General features: G+C 36.9%; 1 protein-coding gene across 1 annotated transcript in view; it reads right to left on the reverse strand.

Annotated features, from left to right (window-relative positions):
• NECTIN3 (nectin cell adhesion molecule 3) overlaps nucleotides 1–13751 on the reverse strand; it is a 129501-nt gene that overhangs the window by 44268 nt on the left and 71482 nt on the right. The window contains exons 6-7 of the mRNA XM_065913469.1: nucleotides 9145–9283; nucleotides 6465–6549 (exon numbers count right to left, since the gene is read on the reverse strand). Of these exons, the coding sequence (XP_065769541.1) occupies nucleotides 6465–6549; nucleotides 9145–9283 (224 nt within the window). The remainder of the gene's footprint in view (nucleotides 1–6464; nucleotides 6550–9144; nucleotides 9284–13751) is intronic.

Raw genomic sequence — 13751 nt, forward strand, 5'->3', positions numbered from 1 at the left:
AAAGTTCTTCATGACCCAGATAACCACGATGGTGTGATCACTCACCTAGAACCAGACATCCTAGAATGCAAAGTCAAGTGGGACTAAGGAAGCATCACTATGAACAAAGCTAGTAAAGGTATTGGAATTCCAGTTGAGCTATTACAAATCCTAAAAGATGATGCTGTGAAAGTGCTGCACTCAACATGCCAGCAAATTTGGAAAACTCAGCAGTGGCCATAGGACTGGAAAAGGTCAGTTTCATTTCAATTCCAAAGGGCAATGCCAAAGAATATCCAAACTCCCACACAATTACTTTCATCTCACATGCTAGCAAAGTAATGCTCAAAATTCTCCAAGTCAGGCTTCAACATCATGAGAACTGTGAACTTCCAGATGATTAAAGCTGGATTAAGAAAAGGCAGAGGAACCACAGATCAAATTGCCAACATCCGTTGGATCACAGAAAAAGCAAGAGAGTTCCAAAAAAACATCTACTCTTGCTTTATTGACTATGCCAAAGCCTTTGACTGTGTGGATCACAACAAACTGTGCAAAATTCTCAGTTTTGGAATACCAGACCACCTAACCTGCCTCCTGAGAAATCTGTGTATGTAGGTCAAGAAGCAATACTTAGAACTGGACACAGAACAACAGACTCGTTCCAAATCAGTAAAGGAGTATGTAAAGACTGTATATTGTCAACTTGCTTATTTAACGTATATGCAAGAGTACATCATGCAAAATGCCAGGCTGGATGAAGCACAAGCTGGAATCAAGATTGCTGAGAGACATGTCAATAACCTCAGATACGCAGATGACACAACCCTTATGGCTGAAAGGGAAGAACTTAAGAGCCTCTTGGTCAAAGTGAAAGAGGAGAGTGAAAAAGTTGGCTTATAGCTCAACATTCAGAAAACTAAGATCACGGTATCTGATTCCATCACCTCATGGCAAATAGATGGGGAAACAGTGGAAACAGTGAGAGACTATTTTCTTGGGCTTCAAAATCATTGCAGATATTGACTGCACCCATGAAATTAAAAGATGCTTGCTCCTTGGAAGAAGTTATGACCAACCTAGACAGCATATTAAAAAGCAGAGACATTACTTTGCCAACGAAATCTGTCTAGTCAACGGTATGATTTTTCCAGTAGTCATGTATGGATGTGAGAGTTGGACTATAAAGAAAACTGAGCGCTGAAGAATTGACACTTTTGAACTGTGGTGTTGGAGAAGACTCTTGAGAGTCCCTTGGACTGCAAGGAGATCCAACCAGTCCATCCTAAAGGAAATCAATCCTGAATATTCATTGGAAGGCCTGATGCTGAAACTGAAATTCCAATTCTTTGGCCACTTGATATGAAGAACTGACTCATTTGAAAAGACCCTGGTGCTGGGAAAGATTGAGGGCAGAAGGAGAAGGGGAAGACAGAGGATGAGATGGTTGGATGGCATCACCGACTTGATGGACATGAGTTAGAGTAAGCTCCGGAAGTTGGTGATGGACAGGGAGCCTAGCGCGCTGCAGTTCATGGGGTCGCCAGGAGTCAGACACGCCTGAGTTACTGAACTGATACTATTTATAGGAATGTAAATTAATGCATCTAGTATGGCCAGCAATGTGACACATATTTAAATGTAAAAAATATTCACAGCAGTTCTATTTTTTGCATATATTTTATAAACCCATGTGTATAATAAAGTATATAAAACTATGTTCAATGCAACAATTAATGTAACAGAAAAAAAAGAAAACAACCTAGGAAAATCATTAGGCAATTTGTGGTGTATCAACAGAACAGAATACAATTACAGCCATTAAGAATGACACAGAGAAACAGCAATAGTTCTGAAACATGAATGTGCATTAAAATTCACCTGGAAAGAAAGCGAAAGTGAAGTCACTCAGTCGTGTCCAACTCTTTGGGACCCCGTGGACTGTAGCCTACCATGCTCCTCCATCCATGGGATTTTCCAGGCAAGAGTACTGGAGTGGGTTGCCATTTCCTTCTCCAGAGGATTTTCCTGACCCAGGTTTGGAACCTGGGTTGCCCGCATTGTAAGCAAGATGCTTTACCGTCTCAGCCACCAGGGAAGTCCAAACTCACCCGGTGAGCTAGGTAAAATGCCCACTGTCTCCAACCCCGGGGATTCTGATTCAGTAAAACTGAAACTGTGGTCCAGAATCTTCCTTTTTAGTAACACAGAGGATTTTGATTAAGGTGGCAACATTAGTCATTCTGAAAAATACTGGTTTGTACTAGTGGAAAAAGTAGTTTCTAGAACAATATGTATTCTATGATCACATTTATGTTTTTTAAAAATTAAACTACTTGTAGATATAAACAAGGACGATGTATACTTCAAAGTAAACATGTGGGAAAAGTCTGGGAGGATATAAATTTGTAACAACAGTGACCTCTGTGAAAAAATAATATATTTGGGAATATGGGTATGAAAGAGAACTTTACTAGTTAACTCTATAAATATCTGTACTATTTGCATTTTTATACCAAAAATATACTTATATATTACTTAAAATGTTAAGAAAATAAGCCATAATAAAAAGGTAAAATATATTTTAATGTCATGAGTTAGATTTAGTTACCTAAATGGAGACTCACTGCCAGGGGACGTTCAACTTTAAGGGAGCCAGTATGCTGCATTTTCTTCCTTTGAGTTTCCTTGCTCAAGGACTCTCTGTTCCTGATCGCTTCCTGGAATACAGGAATGAGTAGAGCTGCAGGCAGTTCTCAGGACTGAGACCACGGGAAGGAGCACCTGCTTGGATTCCCTGCAGCGACCTTGTGCTTAACAGACTATCCATTTTGTTGCAACTAGTGGGATTTCATTCTTTTTAATGGGTGAGTAATCATTCTACTGAAGATATATAAGCATGCATTTCTGCTAATAAAATACCCTTGTCCCACTAGAGACTTGGGTCCCCCGCGTCCTTCTTTCTGTCTCTGGCTAATTCTTTGGAGCGTGGAAACCTACCAAGCTCACTTTCTCGCCCGGGCTTTCAGGACCTCCTTGAGAGGACGCCCTGTGCCTTCGTGAGCGGTACAAGTCCTGTGTGTGGGCTCTATTGGGTTTCCACGTAACCCGAGGGATATTGCTCTTTCTCTTTCATCAACTCCAGTCCTCAGGTTCTGGTCTGTAAAAGACCACAACAACTCACTTTTGTAGGATTATCAACTAATAATATAACAAGCTGGTGGTGTTTCTTTTTTTTCATATTCCTTAATTTATTTATAATGGAAGGATAACAGCTTTACAGAAGTCTGTTGTTTTCTGTCAAACATCAATGTGGATCAGCCATAGTATTTCTTACTTACTCTTTACCACCAGGCAAGACATTCCTGTTTTTATTTCCTTCTTTTTATATTTTTGTGGGCATACACACATCTTCTCTGCAGTGTGGTAACAGTTCCCTTCCCACTCTAGGAAATTACCTCTCCACAATACTAGGCCTCGTTTTCCAGCTTATATTTAGAGTGAAAAACCTCAGGTATGGGTTTGGTAATATCCCCCGGTGGCTCAGATAGAAGAACCTGCCAGCAATTCAGGAGACCCCGCTTTGATCCCTGGGTTGGCAAGATTCCTGGAGAAGGAAATGGCTACCCACTCTAGTACTCTTGCCTGGAGAATTCCAAGAACAGAGGAGCCTAGTCGGCTACAGTCCATGGGGTTGTAAAGAGTTGGACACAACTGACTAACACACACAAATATAAGTAGTAAGGAACTTTCTCTTTGTGTGGTTTCCCAAGGAGAGAACACCAGTGGGTGAAACAAGTGGGACTCTCTTTCTTAAAGCCATGGTGGTATTTGGGAGCATGGCCTGGTGTGAGGACTAAGGACTATTGACTTCAAATAGGAATTACCTCACGAGTTTAAAGTTGACAAGTTATCTACTGAAGCAGAACATCATGATGGCGTTTACTGTTGCAGCATGGTTATCATTGCATGAAGCTAATTAGATAATAATTACACACTTATAGATTTCTAGGTAACCAGGAAACAGTTCTGTGTATTTTGCATTTTGGTATCACAACATTAATTAAAACACAAACAGCCATATAATTAACATATAACATTATAATGCATGAATCACAACAAATTATCTTACTAATGGATAATAATTTTAGCTTAAATTATTCTTAAAATCTTTACAGAATTAAGAATTATTTCGTTTCTAACTCGTTTTGACTCTCCCAAGCAAAATGACTGGAGAAGACAATGGCAGCCCACTCCAGCACGCTCGCCTGGGAAATCCCATGGGCGGAGGAGTCTGGTAGGCTATTCAGTCCACGGAGTCGCCGAAGAGTTGGACACGACTGAGCGACCTCACTCTCACTTTTCACTTTCATGCACTGGAGAAGGAAATGGCCACCCACTCTGGTGTTCTTGCCTGGAGAATCCCGGGGACGGGAGCCTGGTGGGCTGCCGTCTATGGGGTCACACAGAGTCGGACAGGACTGACGTGACTTAGCAGCAACAGCAAGCAAAACGACACAACCAGCAGACCCTTAGCAAGATCTTATAGACTCAATTTAATAGCTAGGAGAGGGAAACGATCAGTCCTCACCTGCTTAATTTTACAGATGAGGAAAAAGTCACAGTGATCCCAGGTGGTCTCTGACTGCAAAAGTCCAGTGTTATCCACTGCAGATGCTGTCCCACCAATTCCCTTTCTAAATTTCCATTACTCTTTCACAAAACTGTCCATTTCCACTTAGACTTATGCCTGTGATTATGAAATTTATTCTAATCAACAACTGAGTAATTTTATCACATGCATCAAAAATCCTACTTCCAAACTGATCCATCCAGAAAGCTTTCTCTGACTCCAAGGATAAAAATTTCAGTCTGCACCACGATCAAATCATCCAAGAAAAATCTTCCTTCTGTGTTTATTTAGCAGCACTTACATATATAGAAATTATATTTTCTTAACTCAAACCAGGTCGCATGATCTGTGCCAAGCATTTTTTTTCAATTCATAAGCTTTTATAAATATTTAATTTGAAAGTATTAAATAAAAAGTAACATAATGCATTGATTTTATGGACAAGAATAAAATTATATGCAATTAGGGCTGTACTAAACATTACTAACAACCTTCTTCAACTACCCCCTCACCTGTATCTAGAAACCCGCAGGCAACTTCCAGCTTTGTAGAGGAAGAAGGCGGCTATCCTATCCATCTGCAGCAGTTAACACCACCTCCAGCTGAATCCTTTGTTGACATTTCACACTGCTTACCAATTTAATTCATTTGCCAAAGGAGATGTGAGGCTGCACTCTGTGTGAAAACAACAGTCCTGAGAAGACAGGTCGCCTTCAGCTCTAGGACACCAAAGCTGTGCAAGACCGCAAAGCTGGCGCCCACGGTCAGCAAGGGCGCCCGCTGTGAGACGCCCCGCCCGCCCCACACTCGGGCAGTAGACCCACTCGACAGTCAACCAAGGAACAGAAGCTGGGAGCATCGAGACAGAAATATTCCCTTTAACTTTTTCCTCCAAACTAAATAATTAATCGCTGGGCAAATGATTTGCCTTATTCAAGCTGAAGATACAGGACATATCTTAGAAGAAAAACATTCCAAAATAGCTTCTCAGGTAATAAAACTCCAATATGGGGTTAGAGTCCCACGGGTGATAGAGGAAAGAAACAAAAAAAATTAGAACTAAGAATGCATGCATGCTAAGTCGCTTCAGTTGTGTCCAACCCTGTGTGACCCCATGGACAGCAGACCACCAGGCTCCTCTGTCCAAAGTATTCTCCAGGCAAGACTACTAGAATGGGTTGTGATTTCCTTCTCCAAAATTTAAGAATAAAAGTATTCAAACATTCCGTTGGCTTAAACTTTCCCAAGTAGAGCATATTAGTTCAGAACTAAGAAGGACTGAATCAGTATTTTCACATGAATTTCTGTAAACTGATTCTAAGAAAAACTTTAAACTATCATCAGTGTAAACTGGGGCCCAATATTCATGCCCAATATTTTAAATTAGAATATAAATCTTTTGTTGCTAAAAAAGAAAAAAAAGAAAAAACTTAGACCTTGCATATACTGAAAGGAAACAAAATACATATGCCAAGGAGAAAAACCGCTCCAACACACATTAAGCCTTAAAATTCAATTTTTCTTTTATTTTATAGGAAAATGCATATTTTACAATAGATCTGTATGTCAATAAAACTGTATTAATAATAAGTCTTCAGTCGTAGCCTTTAAGCAAAAATTTGGACTCCTAATACAGTGCTCATTTGTTTTACCTATACCAGCCATAACTTCTTTTATCCAATTTATAGACTAAATTTGATTCCTTGAGTGTTTCACAGAAATTATTATATAATACTTAATGTATAATGACTAAACAATATTTAGAAATAATTATTGAAAAATTTGAAACAAACACTACTTTGTATTTTTTATTTTATTTCATTTTATTTTAAGTGTACTCTAGGATACTTACTTGATATAGAAGGTCTTTCTGAGGCAAAGGGGGAGATTGTTCTTCATACACAGGAGGTGGTTTATGTGTGGGTGGAAGGTCGATCCTGCATGAAAAAGTTTAAAAAATATGATTACCACATTTCATAAAAGACAACATAACAAAACAAAAAAGGGGAGGAGGAGCCATCAAGAGGCTCTTAAGTTTTGAGAATACTTTCCTCACACTAATATTTGTACTAGTATACATGTTTAATTCAGTTCTTACATTTCCATTAATCATATTTGGGAAAAAGTAAACTAGCTTTACGGGTTCTAATGTTTAGGAGTAATCTGAAATAAACAATTCTTCAAAAATTTTAAAAAAGAAGCAACTCATATAGAAGCACTTTTTGAAAATTGTTATTAAGCAGTCTAGTGTATAACGGCTTCCTCGGTGGCTCAGTCGGTCAAGACTTCAGCTGCGGAGTGGGAGACCCGGCTCGATGCCTGGGCTGGGAGGCCCCGGAGGGGTCACGGCAACCCCTCCAGGATTCTTGCCTGGAGAAGCCCCGTGCAGAGGGGCCTGGCGGGCTACAGCGCGTGGAGTCACGAAGAGTCGGACAGAACTGAGCGACTAACCGCAGCACTAGCAAGTGACTAGCTAGGTACTGCGTATGTTTCACACGTGACCACGCGTGCCAACATTTTACAACAGTCAACTGTGTGATGGAAAACACTTTCCTCCAAATTGTCATAACAGTGATTTCAAAGACGAAGGGCTTCCCAGGAGGTGCTACTGGTAAAGAACCCGCCTGCCAATACAGGAGACATAAGAGACAGGGGTTCAGTCCCTGGGTTTGAAGATTCCACGCAGGAGGGCATGACAACCCACTCCAGTATCCTTGCCCGGAGAATTCCACGGACACAGGAGTCTGGCAGGCTACAGTCCATAAGGGTCACAAAGAGGAGGACATGATTGAAGCGACTTAGCGTACATACACAAAAGACTGTATCTTAAAATGGTTATGAAAAAGTAAGTTTATACTACATTTTGGAAACACTTCTAAAATTAGTTTTCAAAAGCCATGGTCACCCCTAGAACACTGATCATGTAAATTAAGATTTTCAGTCTACAAACCATGATAAATCTTACTACCTGAAACAAACAGGCTATTATATCCTCGGGGAATGCATTTACCTTTGCCAAAATGACCTAAACTACTAAAAAAGTATTTTCATATATTTTTAAATTGTTATATTACAACAAAAATAGAATGAAAAATATCTTGTAGCTTTCTGCATTTTAGAAAGCAGCTTTTTATATAGACTCTTACTTTTGAAGATCACAGATAACTACTTTTCAGTAATTAAGATTAGCAAATCAAACAAAAATTCACCTATATTAAAAGATAAAGAGTTTGAAAGCTATAGAGGCCAAAGTAATTAAAAATTCTCAGGAGTCTAATAACTTCTCAATGTGGTCATGAAATAATATTTTAAATGATTAGAATTCAAACAATTAATAAAATAAATTACATGTATTACTAGCCTACTAGTAAAGTATGTTTTTGAAATTATAGAAGAGCTTGAGATAATTCAGCAACTAATACAAATTTAACCACAAACTAGTTAGTTACTCTTGAAATATTAAAGAAATTCGGTCTCGCAGGTAACAGACTGGAAGAGTACTTTACAGTTCTTTTATTTAAAGTAATTATTTCCTTTAATGTAATAAAAATTACAGTAAATATATAGCTCCAAGGTGCCATAAGTCATTTAGGTGAGAAAACCAAGGTTTATGGAGGTGATTCACTCATGGTCATACTATTAACTTGGTCATAACAGAGCTGAGACTAATACCCAGGTGCCCTTAACCCCAAAAGATTCGTTCTCTAACGGTGCCAGATGAGAGAGGCAAAGACATACACAAGGCATTTATGAAGACAGAAGAAGTACTTCCTTTGAGAGCTAGCCTTCTATCTTCATATAAAAACACTAATAACCACACAGGAAATAATGCCATTTGTGCAGAACTTCACAGCTCATAAACAACATCATCTATTCCACTCTTACTAAAGCCATGTGGGGTAAGCAGGAAGAGTATTATCTACATTTCACAGGTGAAGTAACAGAAGCTGCTGATGGAATTACGTGAACTGGGACATAAGTCTTTTGACTATACAACAAAGCGCAATTTCTTTTTTATAACTCTATCTAATGATTAGGTCCAAAACATTCCTTTCTCTTTAAATAAAAAAGATGCACATTTTGTAATTCACCAAAATCAAATTTCTTTAAGAACTTTAAAACCCAATGTATCTAATGACTTGGCAGCTTCAGTTGTATCTATACATAAGACAGGCATATACAGTCTAAAGAAGTAAGCCTCTAAGACTTTTCTGTCTGTCTTTCACCCACTGCACTGAAGACTTGCCTCTATTCAGAAGGCAGGACAACACACACGGCCATCATGCCACCATCTGGAAAGATGTGTAACGTGCTGTAGGGGAAAGGGAATATACTTGTCTCTAACAGCCCCTTGCAACTGTTTATTTACCAAGATGTAGTTTGAGACTTTCTGATAACACTAGCCATCCTACAGATACCTAACAGTATCTTTATTTCTCTCCCTCAGACACTTTTCATATGAGCAGCTGTAATGATAAAGACTGACACATACTGAATATTCATAGTTGAACACCAGCAAAAAAGTTACTTACACTTTGTCGAGGTAGGCTGGTCTCTTTTTTCGAGGAGTCAACAGCACAGTCAGGAAGATGGCAATGATGAAGAGGGCAAGGACAGCTCCAATTACAGCTCCAGCTACGGCTATAGAAGAGGTCTGCTTAAATGGAACATCTGTAAGTAACAAAAATTAGGTTTTTCAAGCAATTGTACAAAGAATTCTCGAATTCTTGTCCTCTGATTTCTACAATGTGCAAGAAACTTATTCAACCACAAGCTCAGAAGACCCCAAACTTGACGTTACTTTTTAACGCTAACACACTCTTTGCAAGAAGTAACCTTAGTACTCCAACTTTACTTTTTTAAAGTTATGAAAAGAATATCCCCCATCACGTATCAATGAGTGAATCTACAGTTTATGGGCAAAGAATGTCTTAAGAAGCAAAGAAGGTGAAAACTAATTTCTTATTCTAAGAGATGATAAACAAACAAAAAATATTCAGTATGCTTTAATGGAGTTAGCCAACACAATATTCAGCTTTTATTATATTAAAAGAAATTCTATTAAAGAAACCAAAAATCTTCAAGAAAGGGCAAGATAACACTAGAAAATAGAAAATATCTTAGCTCTAATAATAAACAGTCAAAAACTGACACTGCAAAATTTAAGTTTTTAAAACAGAAATGTAAATAAAACAGTACTTGTTGCAGATAACTTCCCTTAATTAACACATATGTAATACATAGTACACTTAAAGATAGTGTCTCTACTACAAAATTATATAAATTCTTCCCCATCTCCTGGCTACACACTATATAATTTCTGATTACCAATTTCTCATTTCCAGCCTGTATCATAAAAATTTTATAAGAAAGGATTTTAAAAACATATTTAGTAGTTAGCATTTCACACAATTTTTTTTAAAAAGTCACCCTATTTTATGAACTCCCAACTAAAAGACTTAACTAAAATTATTTTCAGATGTAAGTATTATGGATATGACAAAACCATCAATCCTTATGTATAGGTATTATTTTGACAATTTCAGCCATATTACATCCAATAACTAAATTTTGCGGAATGACCTATCAGTTACAAAAAACCTAAATACTCAATAGAACATTCTATAAATGAAGATACTTCTGTTCTAAACTAAATGTTCTGCCCAAGGTCAGTCAGTCAATGAACAGGAGAGAACACAGCATCAAATAAAGCTAGGTTAGGACAATGTTATAAACCTCTTCCCTACCCTTTTGGGGAAAGAATGGTTTTTTGCAACATCTAACATAATCTCTTCTTTTGGGTCCCCTACTTGGCAATAAAGAGCTCTTTGTCTTCAATTAAACTGATGTTCACATACATCCTTAAATAGTTACTACTGGACTCCACACATGACAAATTTAAACAGAATCAAAGCACTATCAGTTTTGAAATATTTCACCTACTTACCATCATAGCATTTCCAAACATAGTGTATTTAGGAGTATTTTTCAACAGTTTTTATTCAAATGTGATTCATGTGATGTTTTAGATTGCTAAAATGAATGTTTCACTTCTTTACCAATTATACAAATTTCCTAGCAAACTAACATCTTGGGTTTGTAAATATGTCATTTTATTAGTTTTTAGACTAAAAATCTCATACCAATGAGTGCCAAGTAACCAATTTCAACAATAACTCAAATACTGAATAGAATCTAAAAATACACAATTATTGTAAACAATATAACCAGCTTCATCATTCAAAATGTTACCCTTATTTGCTAATACATACCTGGTTCATCATTCATTGCTGCTCTTATCTCTAACCAGTACTAACTCCATTTGAATATGTGCTACATGAGAAAAAAAAAACTGAAAACCAAGCCAAATATACTGCTTTTATAAATGTAGAAGAGACTTCGGTTGATTTAGGGCTAATCTCATCTATACTATCACTTTTTCCCACCACATAAATTATAGTTCAGTATTCAGGTTTTAACAATAGGCCAATTGAAACCTTTTAAGGTTACAATGCAAAGGTTATTTGACAAAATCCCCATGTGTCAAGTATGCTACCTATTTCACACTAAAGTTTCCCTCTAAGAGATGGTTTTCTGTTCCTAAGGAGTAAAGAGACCCTATCACTTTCGCCCAAGTATGGAGAATTTAAATTTGAGTGTTCTTACTTTGATGATAATGACAAAGTTATACCATTTATTTATAATAACAAATATATTTTATTTATGTATAATAATATAGTATTTATATTTATAATAACATATTTATAAGTTATTTATAACTTAATTATATTATTAATAACTTAATTAAAAATAACTTGTTTATAATACTACTTCTGAAATTATTTTTCAAACACTCAGGTTACTTTTTGAATGTAATCAGTCCAAATTAAGATTTTCAAGGTACACTATAAATTCATCAAACCTCACATCTCCTACAAGAAAGCCTTTCATTTAACCTTAGCATTATTAAATTTGGTACTGCTTTGTAATAAAACAAAATCAGACTTTTAATATCCTAACTCTGAAAACGTACTATTTTTAATATCCTCAAGTTGATTCTGAAGTCTAAATAGATATGATTCTTATTTAAATTATGGTCTACTTATCTAATTCTGTCCTGCTTTAGAATTCCATAACTGAGAGTTGACTCCATGTATACCATCACTCTTCCTTCTATCTCAATAAATATTAGAGCATATTTATTTCACCTGGCTCCCATCATTCTTTAATCATGTCTAAGAGCTTTTTGCACACCTCTTCTTAGTATCAGAACAGGCTAGTAAGTGCTAAAACAAGAAAGTGGAAGAAAAGTTAGGTATGAATCCATTTACCAACTGGATACCCTACTCCACACAGGTAAACTAATTATGTCAAGTACATACATGCCATAGTTTCATGTTTCATGTTTGATTTTTCAATTCTTCAAATCTTTAATTAAGAAAAGAAGAAATTATACATTTCAGAGATTCAGATTTTAAAGGTATTAACGGGTGATGAACACTAGTATGAAATGTAAATGAAAAGCTGAAATTTCTTGCATTCAAGTCAAAGATTTTTGACAAAATCTGAGACTTTAGCACCAACACTGCCTCCCCACATCCCTGCCCACATAATCCACATAGTCTCTATACTCCAACAAAACCAGAAGGAAAAGAAATTAAGTAAGCCAATGTATAAAAATTTGGTATTTTTAAACATCGAGCTAGTTTACTGAGTGATTGACAGAAAGCAACATTACCTTACCATCACTTACGGAGATGTTCTACTAAATCTAATTATACGTTTAGAAGCAGCAGAAAACAAAAGGACAAACATTCAAATATTTAGCATTAAAGGACTGGTGCACGTCTCCCAAAAGAACATATTCCTGTTATCATGGTAGTTTATGAATCCAGATACACTGGAAACCACCTCCAAAAGCAGAAAAACAGCATTCCTCAGTACAACTTAGGTATACTGTCCATAGAAATATAGACACCATATATTTGTCTTATGGAGAAAACTACCAAAAATCAGTTACCAATAACTCATTATTTTTTGAAAAATATACATAAATATTATAGATATTAGATTGAACTAAAGTCCATGTTATTGCTCTGATATAAGTGAATAAAACTTACATAAAAGCTATTCAAAAGTGCTTACTTAATTCACATCTGAGACTGAGGCACTTTTATAGTTTTGAAATTAAATACTATTCTATAGACTAAAATATGTGTTTCTGGCAATTTGCTAAAATCATTTTAAAATGAGTACAGAAATCTATAGTTCCTTATTATACTTATGTTAAAACACCAAATCTTAACAATTAACTGAAACGCCAAGTTTCATCCCTTTTTCTTCATTTCCTTCACCAAAACTTATGTAATCCATCAACTGATTCACAGCTTAATATGATACTCTACAAACTTATGTTCCTAACTTTTATTTGTGTTTAAAATACAAACATATTCCCATACTACATGTCACTGTATCACCAATTTTCTCCATAAATATGCCCCACTCTCACTTTTCATAAAAAGCCCTTTTTAACACTTATCTGTTCAATATGACATCTAAGCCTCTACATCCAATTATATATTTATCTCACTACTTTTTTTTTTTTTTCTCTCACTACTTTTTAAAGAAGGTCCTCTGTTTGGATGAGGAGGGTCTCCTTAGATTTTCATCCAACAAATTACCAATCGTAACCTACTCTGTGTCAGGTCTTGTTCTAAGTGCTAGGAATGCAAGGGTAACTTTTACAGTCCCTCTCCTCACCATAGAAAACAAAATCCTCAAACTGTTGTAGAATCCATAAAATAATTTATTTTCCAGTGAAGTACAGACAGAAACGATCACTTATCTAAGCAGAAACGAGAGGGAGCCGGCGTTTAGTAACAGCGGCATCGTGCTAGGTGGGTCGGCACTGGCGGCCCTGCTGGGTCCAGGCGTCAGCGGGCACCCGGCGCACGGGGCGCCCAGGACGCCCCGTGGGGAGTGTGGAGTCGGACAGTCCCGGCTTACAGCAGACAGTCACCTCTTCACTTGGCGGTTCCCCTCGTCACAGTCTCCACCTTGTGAGAGACGTATTATGACATGTGGGAGCTCAGCCGAACTAAAACTTTATCTAGATGTGACGCAAAACCAGAAATGTAAA

This window comes from Muntiacus reevesi, chromosome 21 (genome assembly GCF_963930625.1).
Source record: "Muntiacus reevesi chromosome 21, mMunRee1.1, whole genome shotgun sequence".
Classification (NCBI taxonomy): domain Eukaryota; kingdom Metazoa; phylum Chordata; class Mammalia; order Artiodactyla; family Cervidae; genus Muntiacus; species Muntiacus reevesi.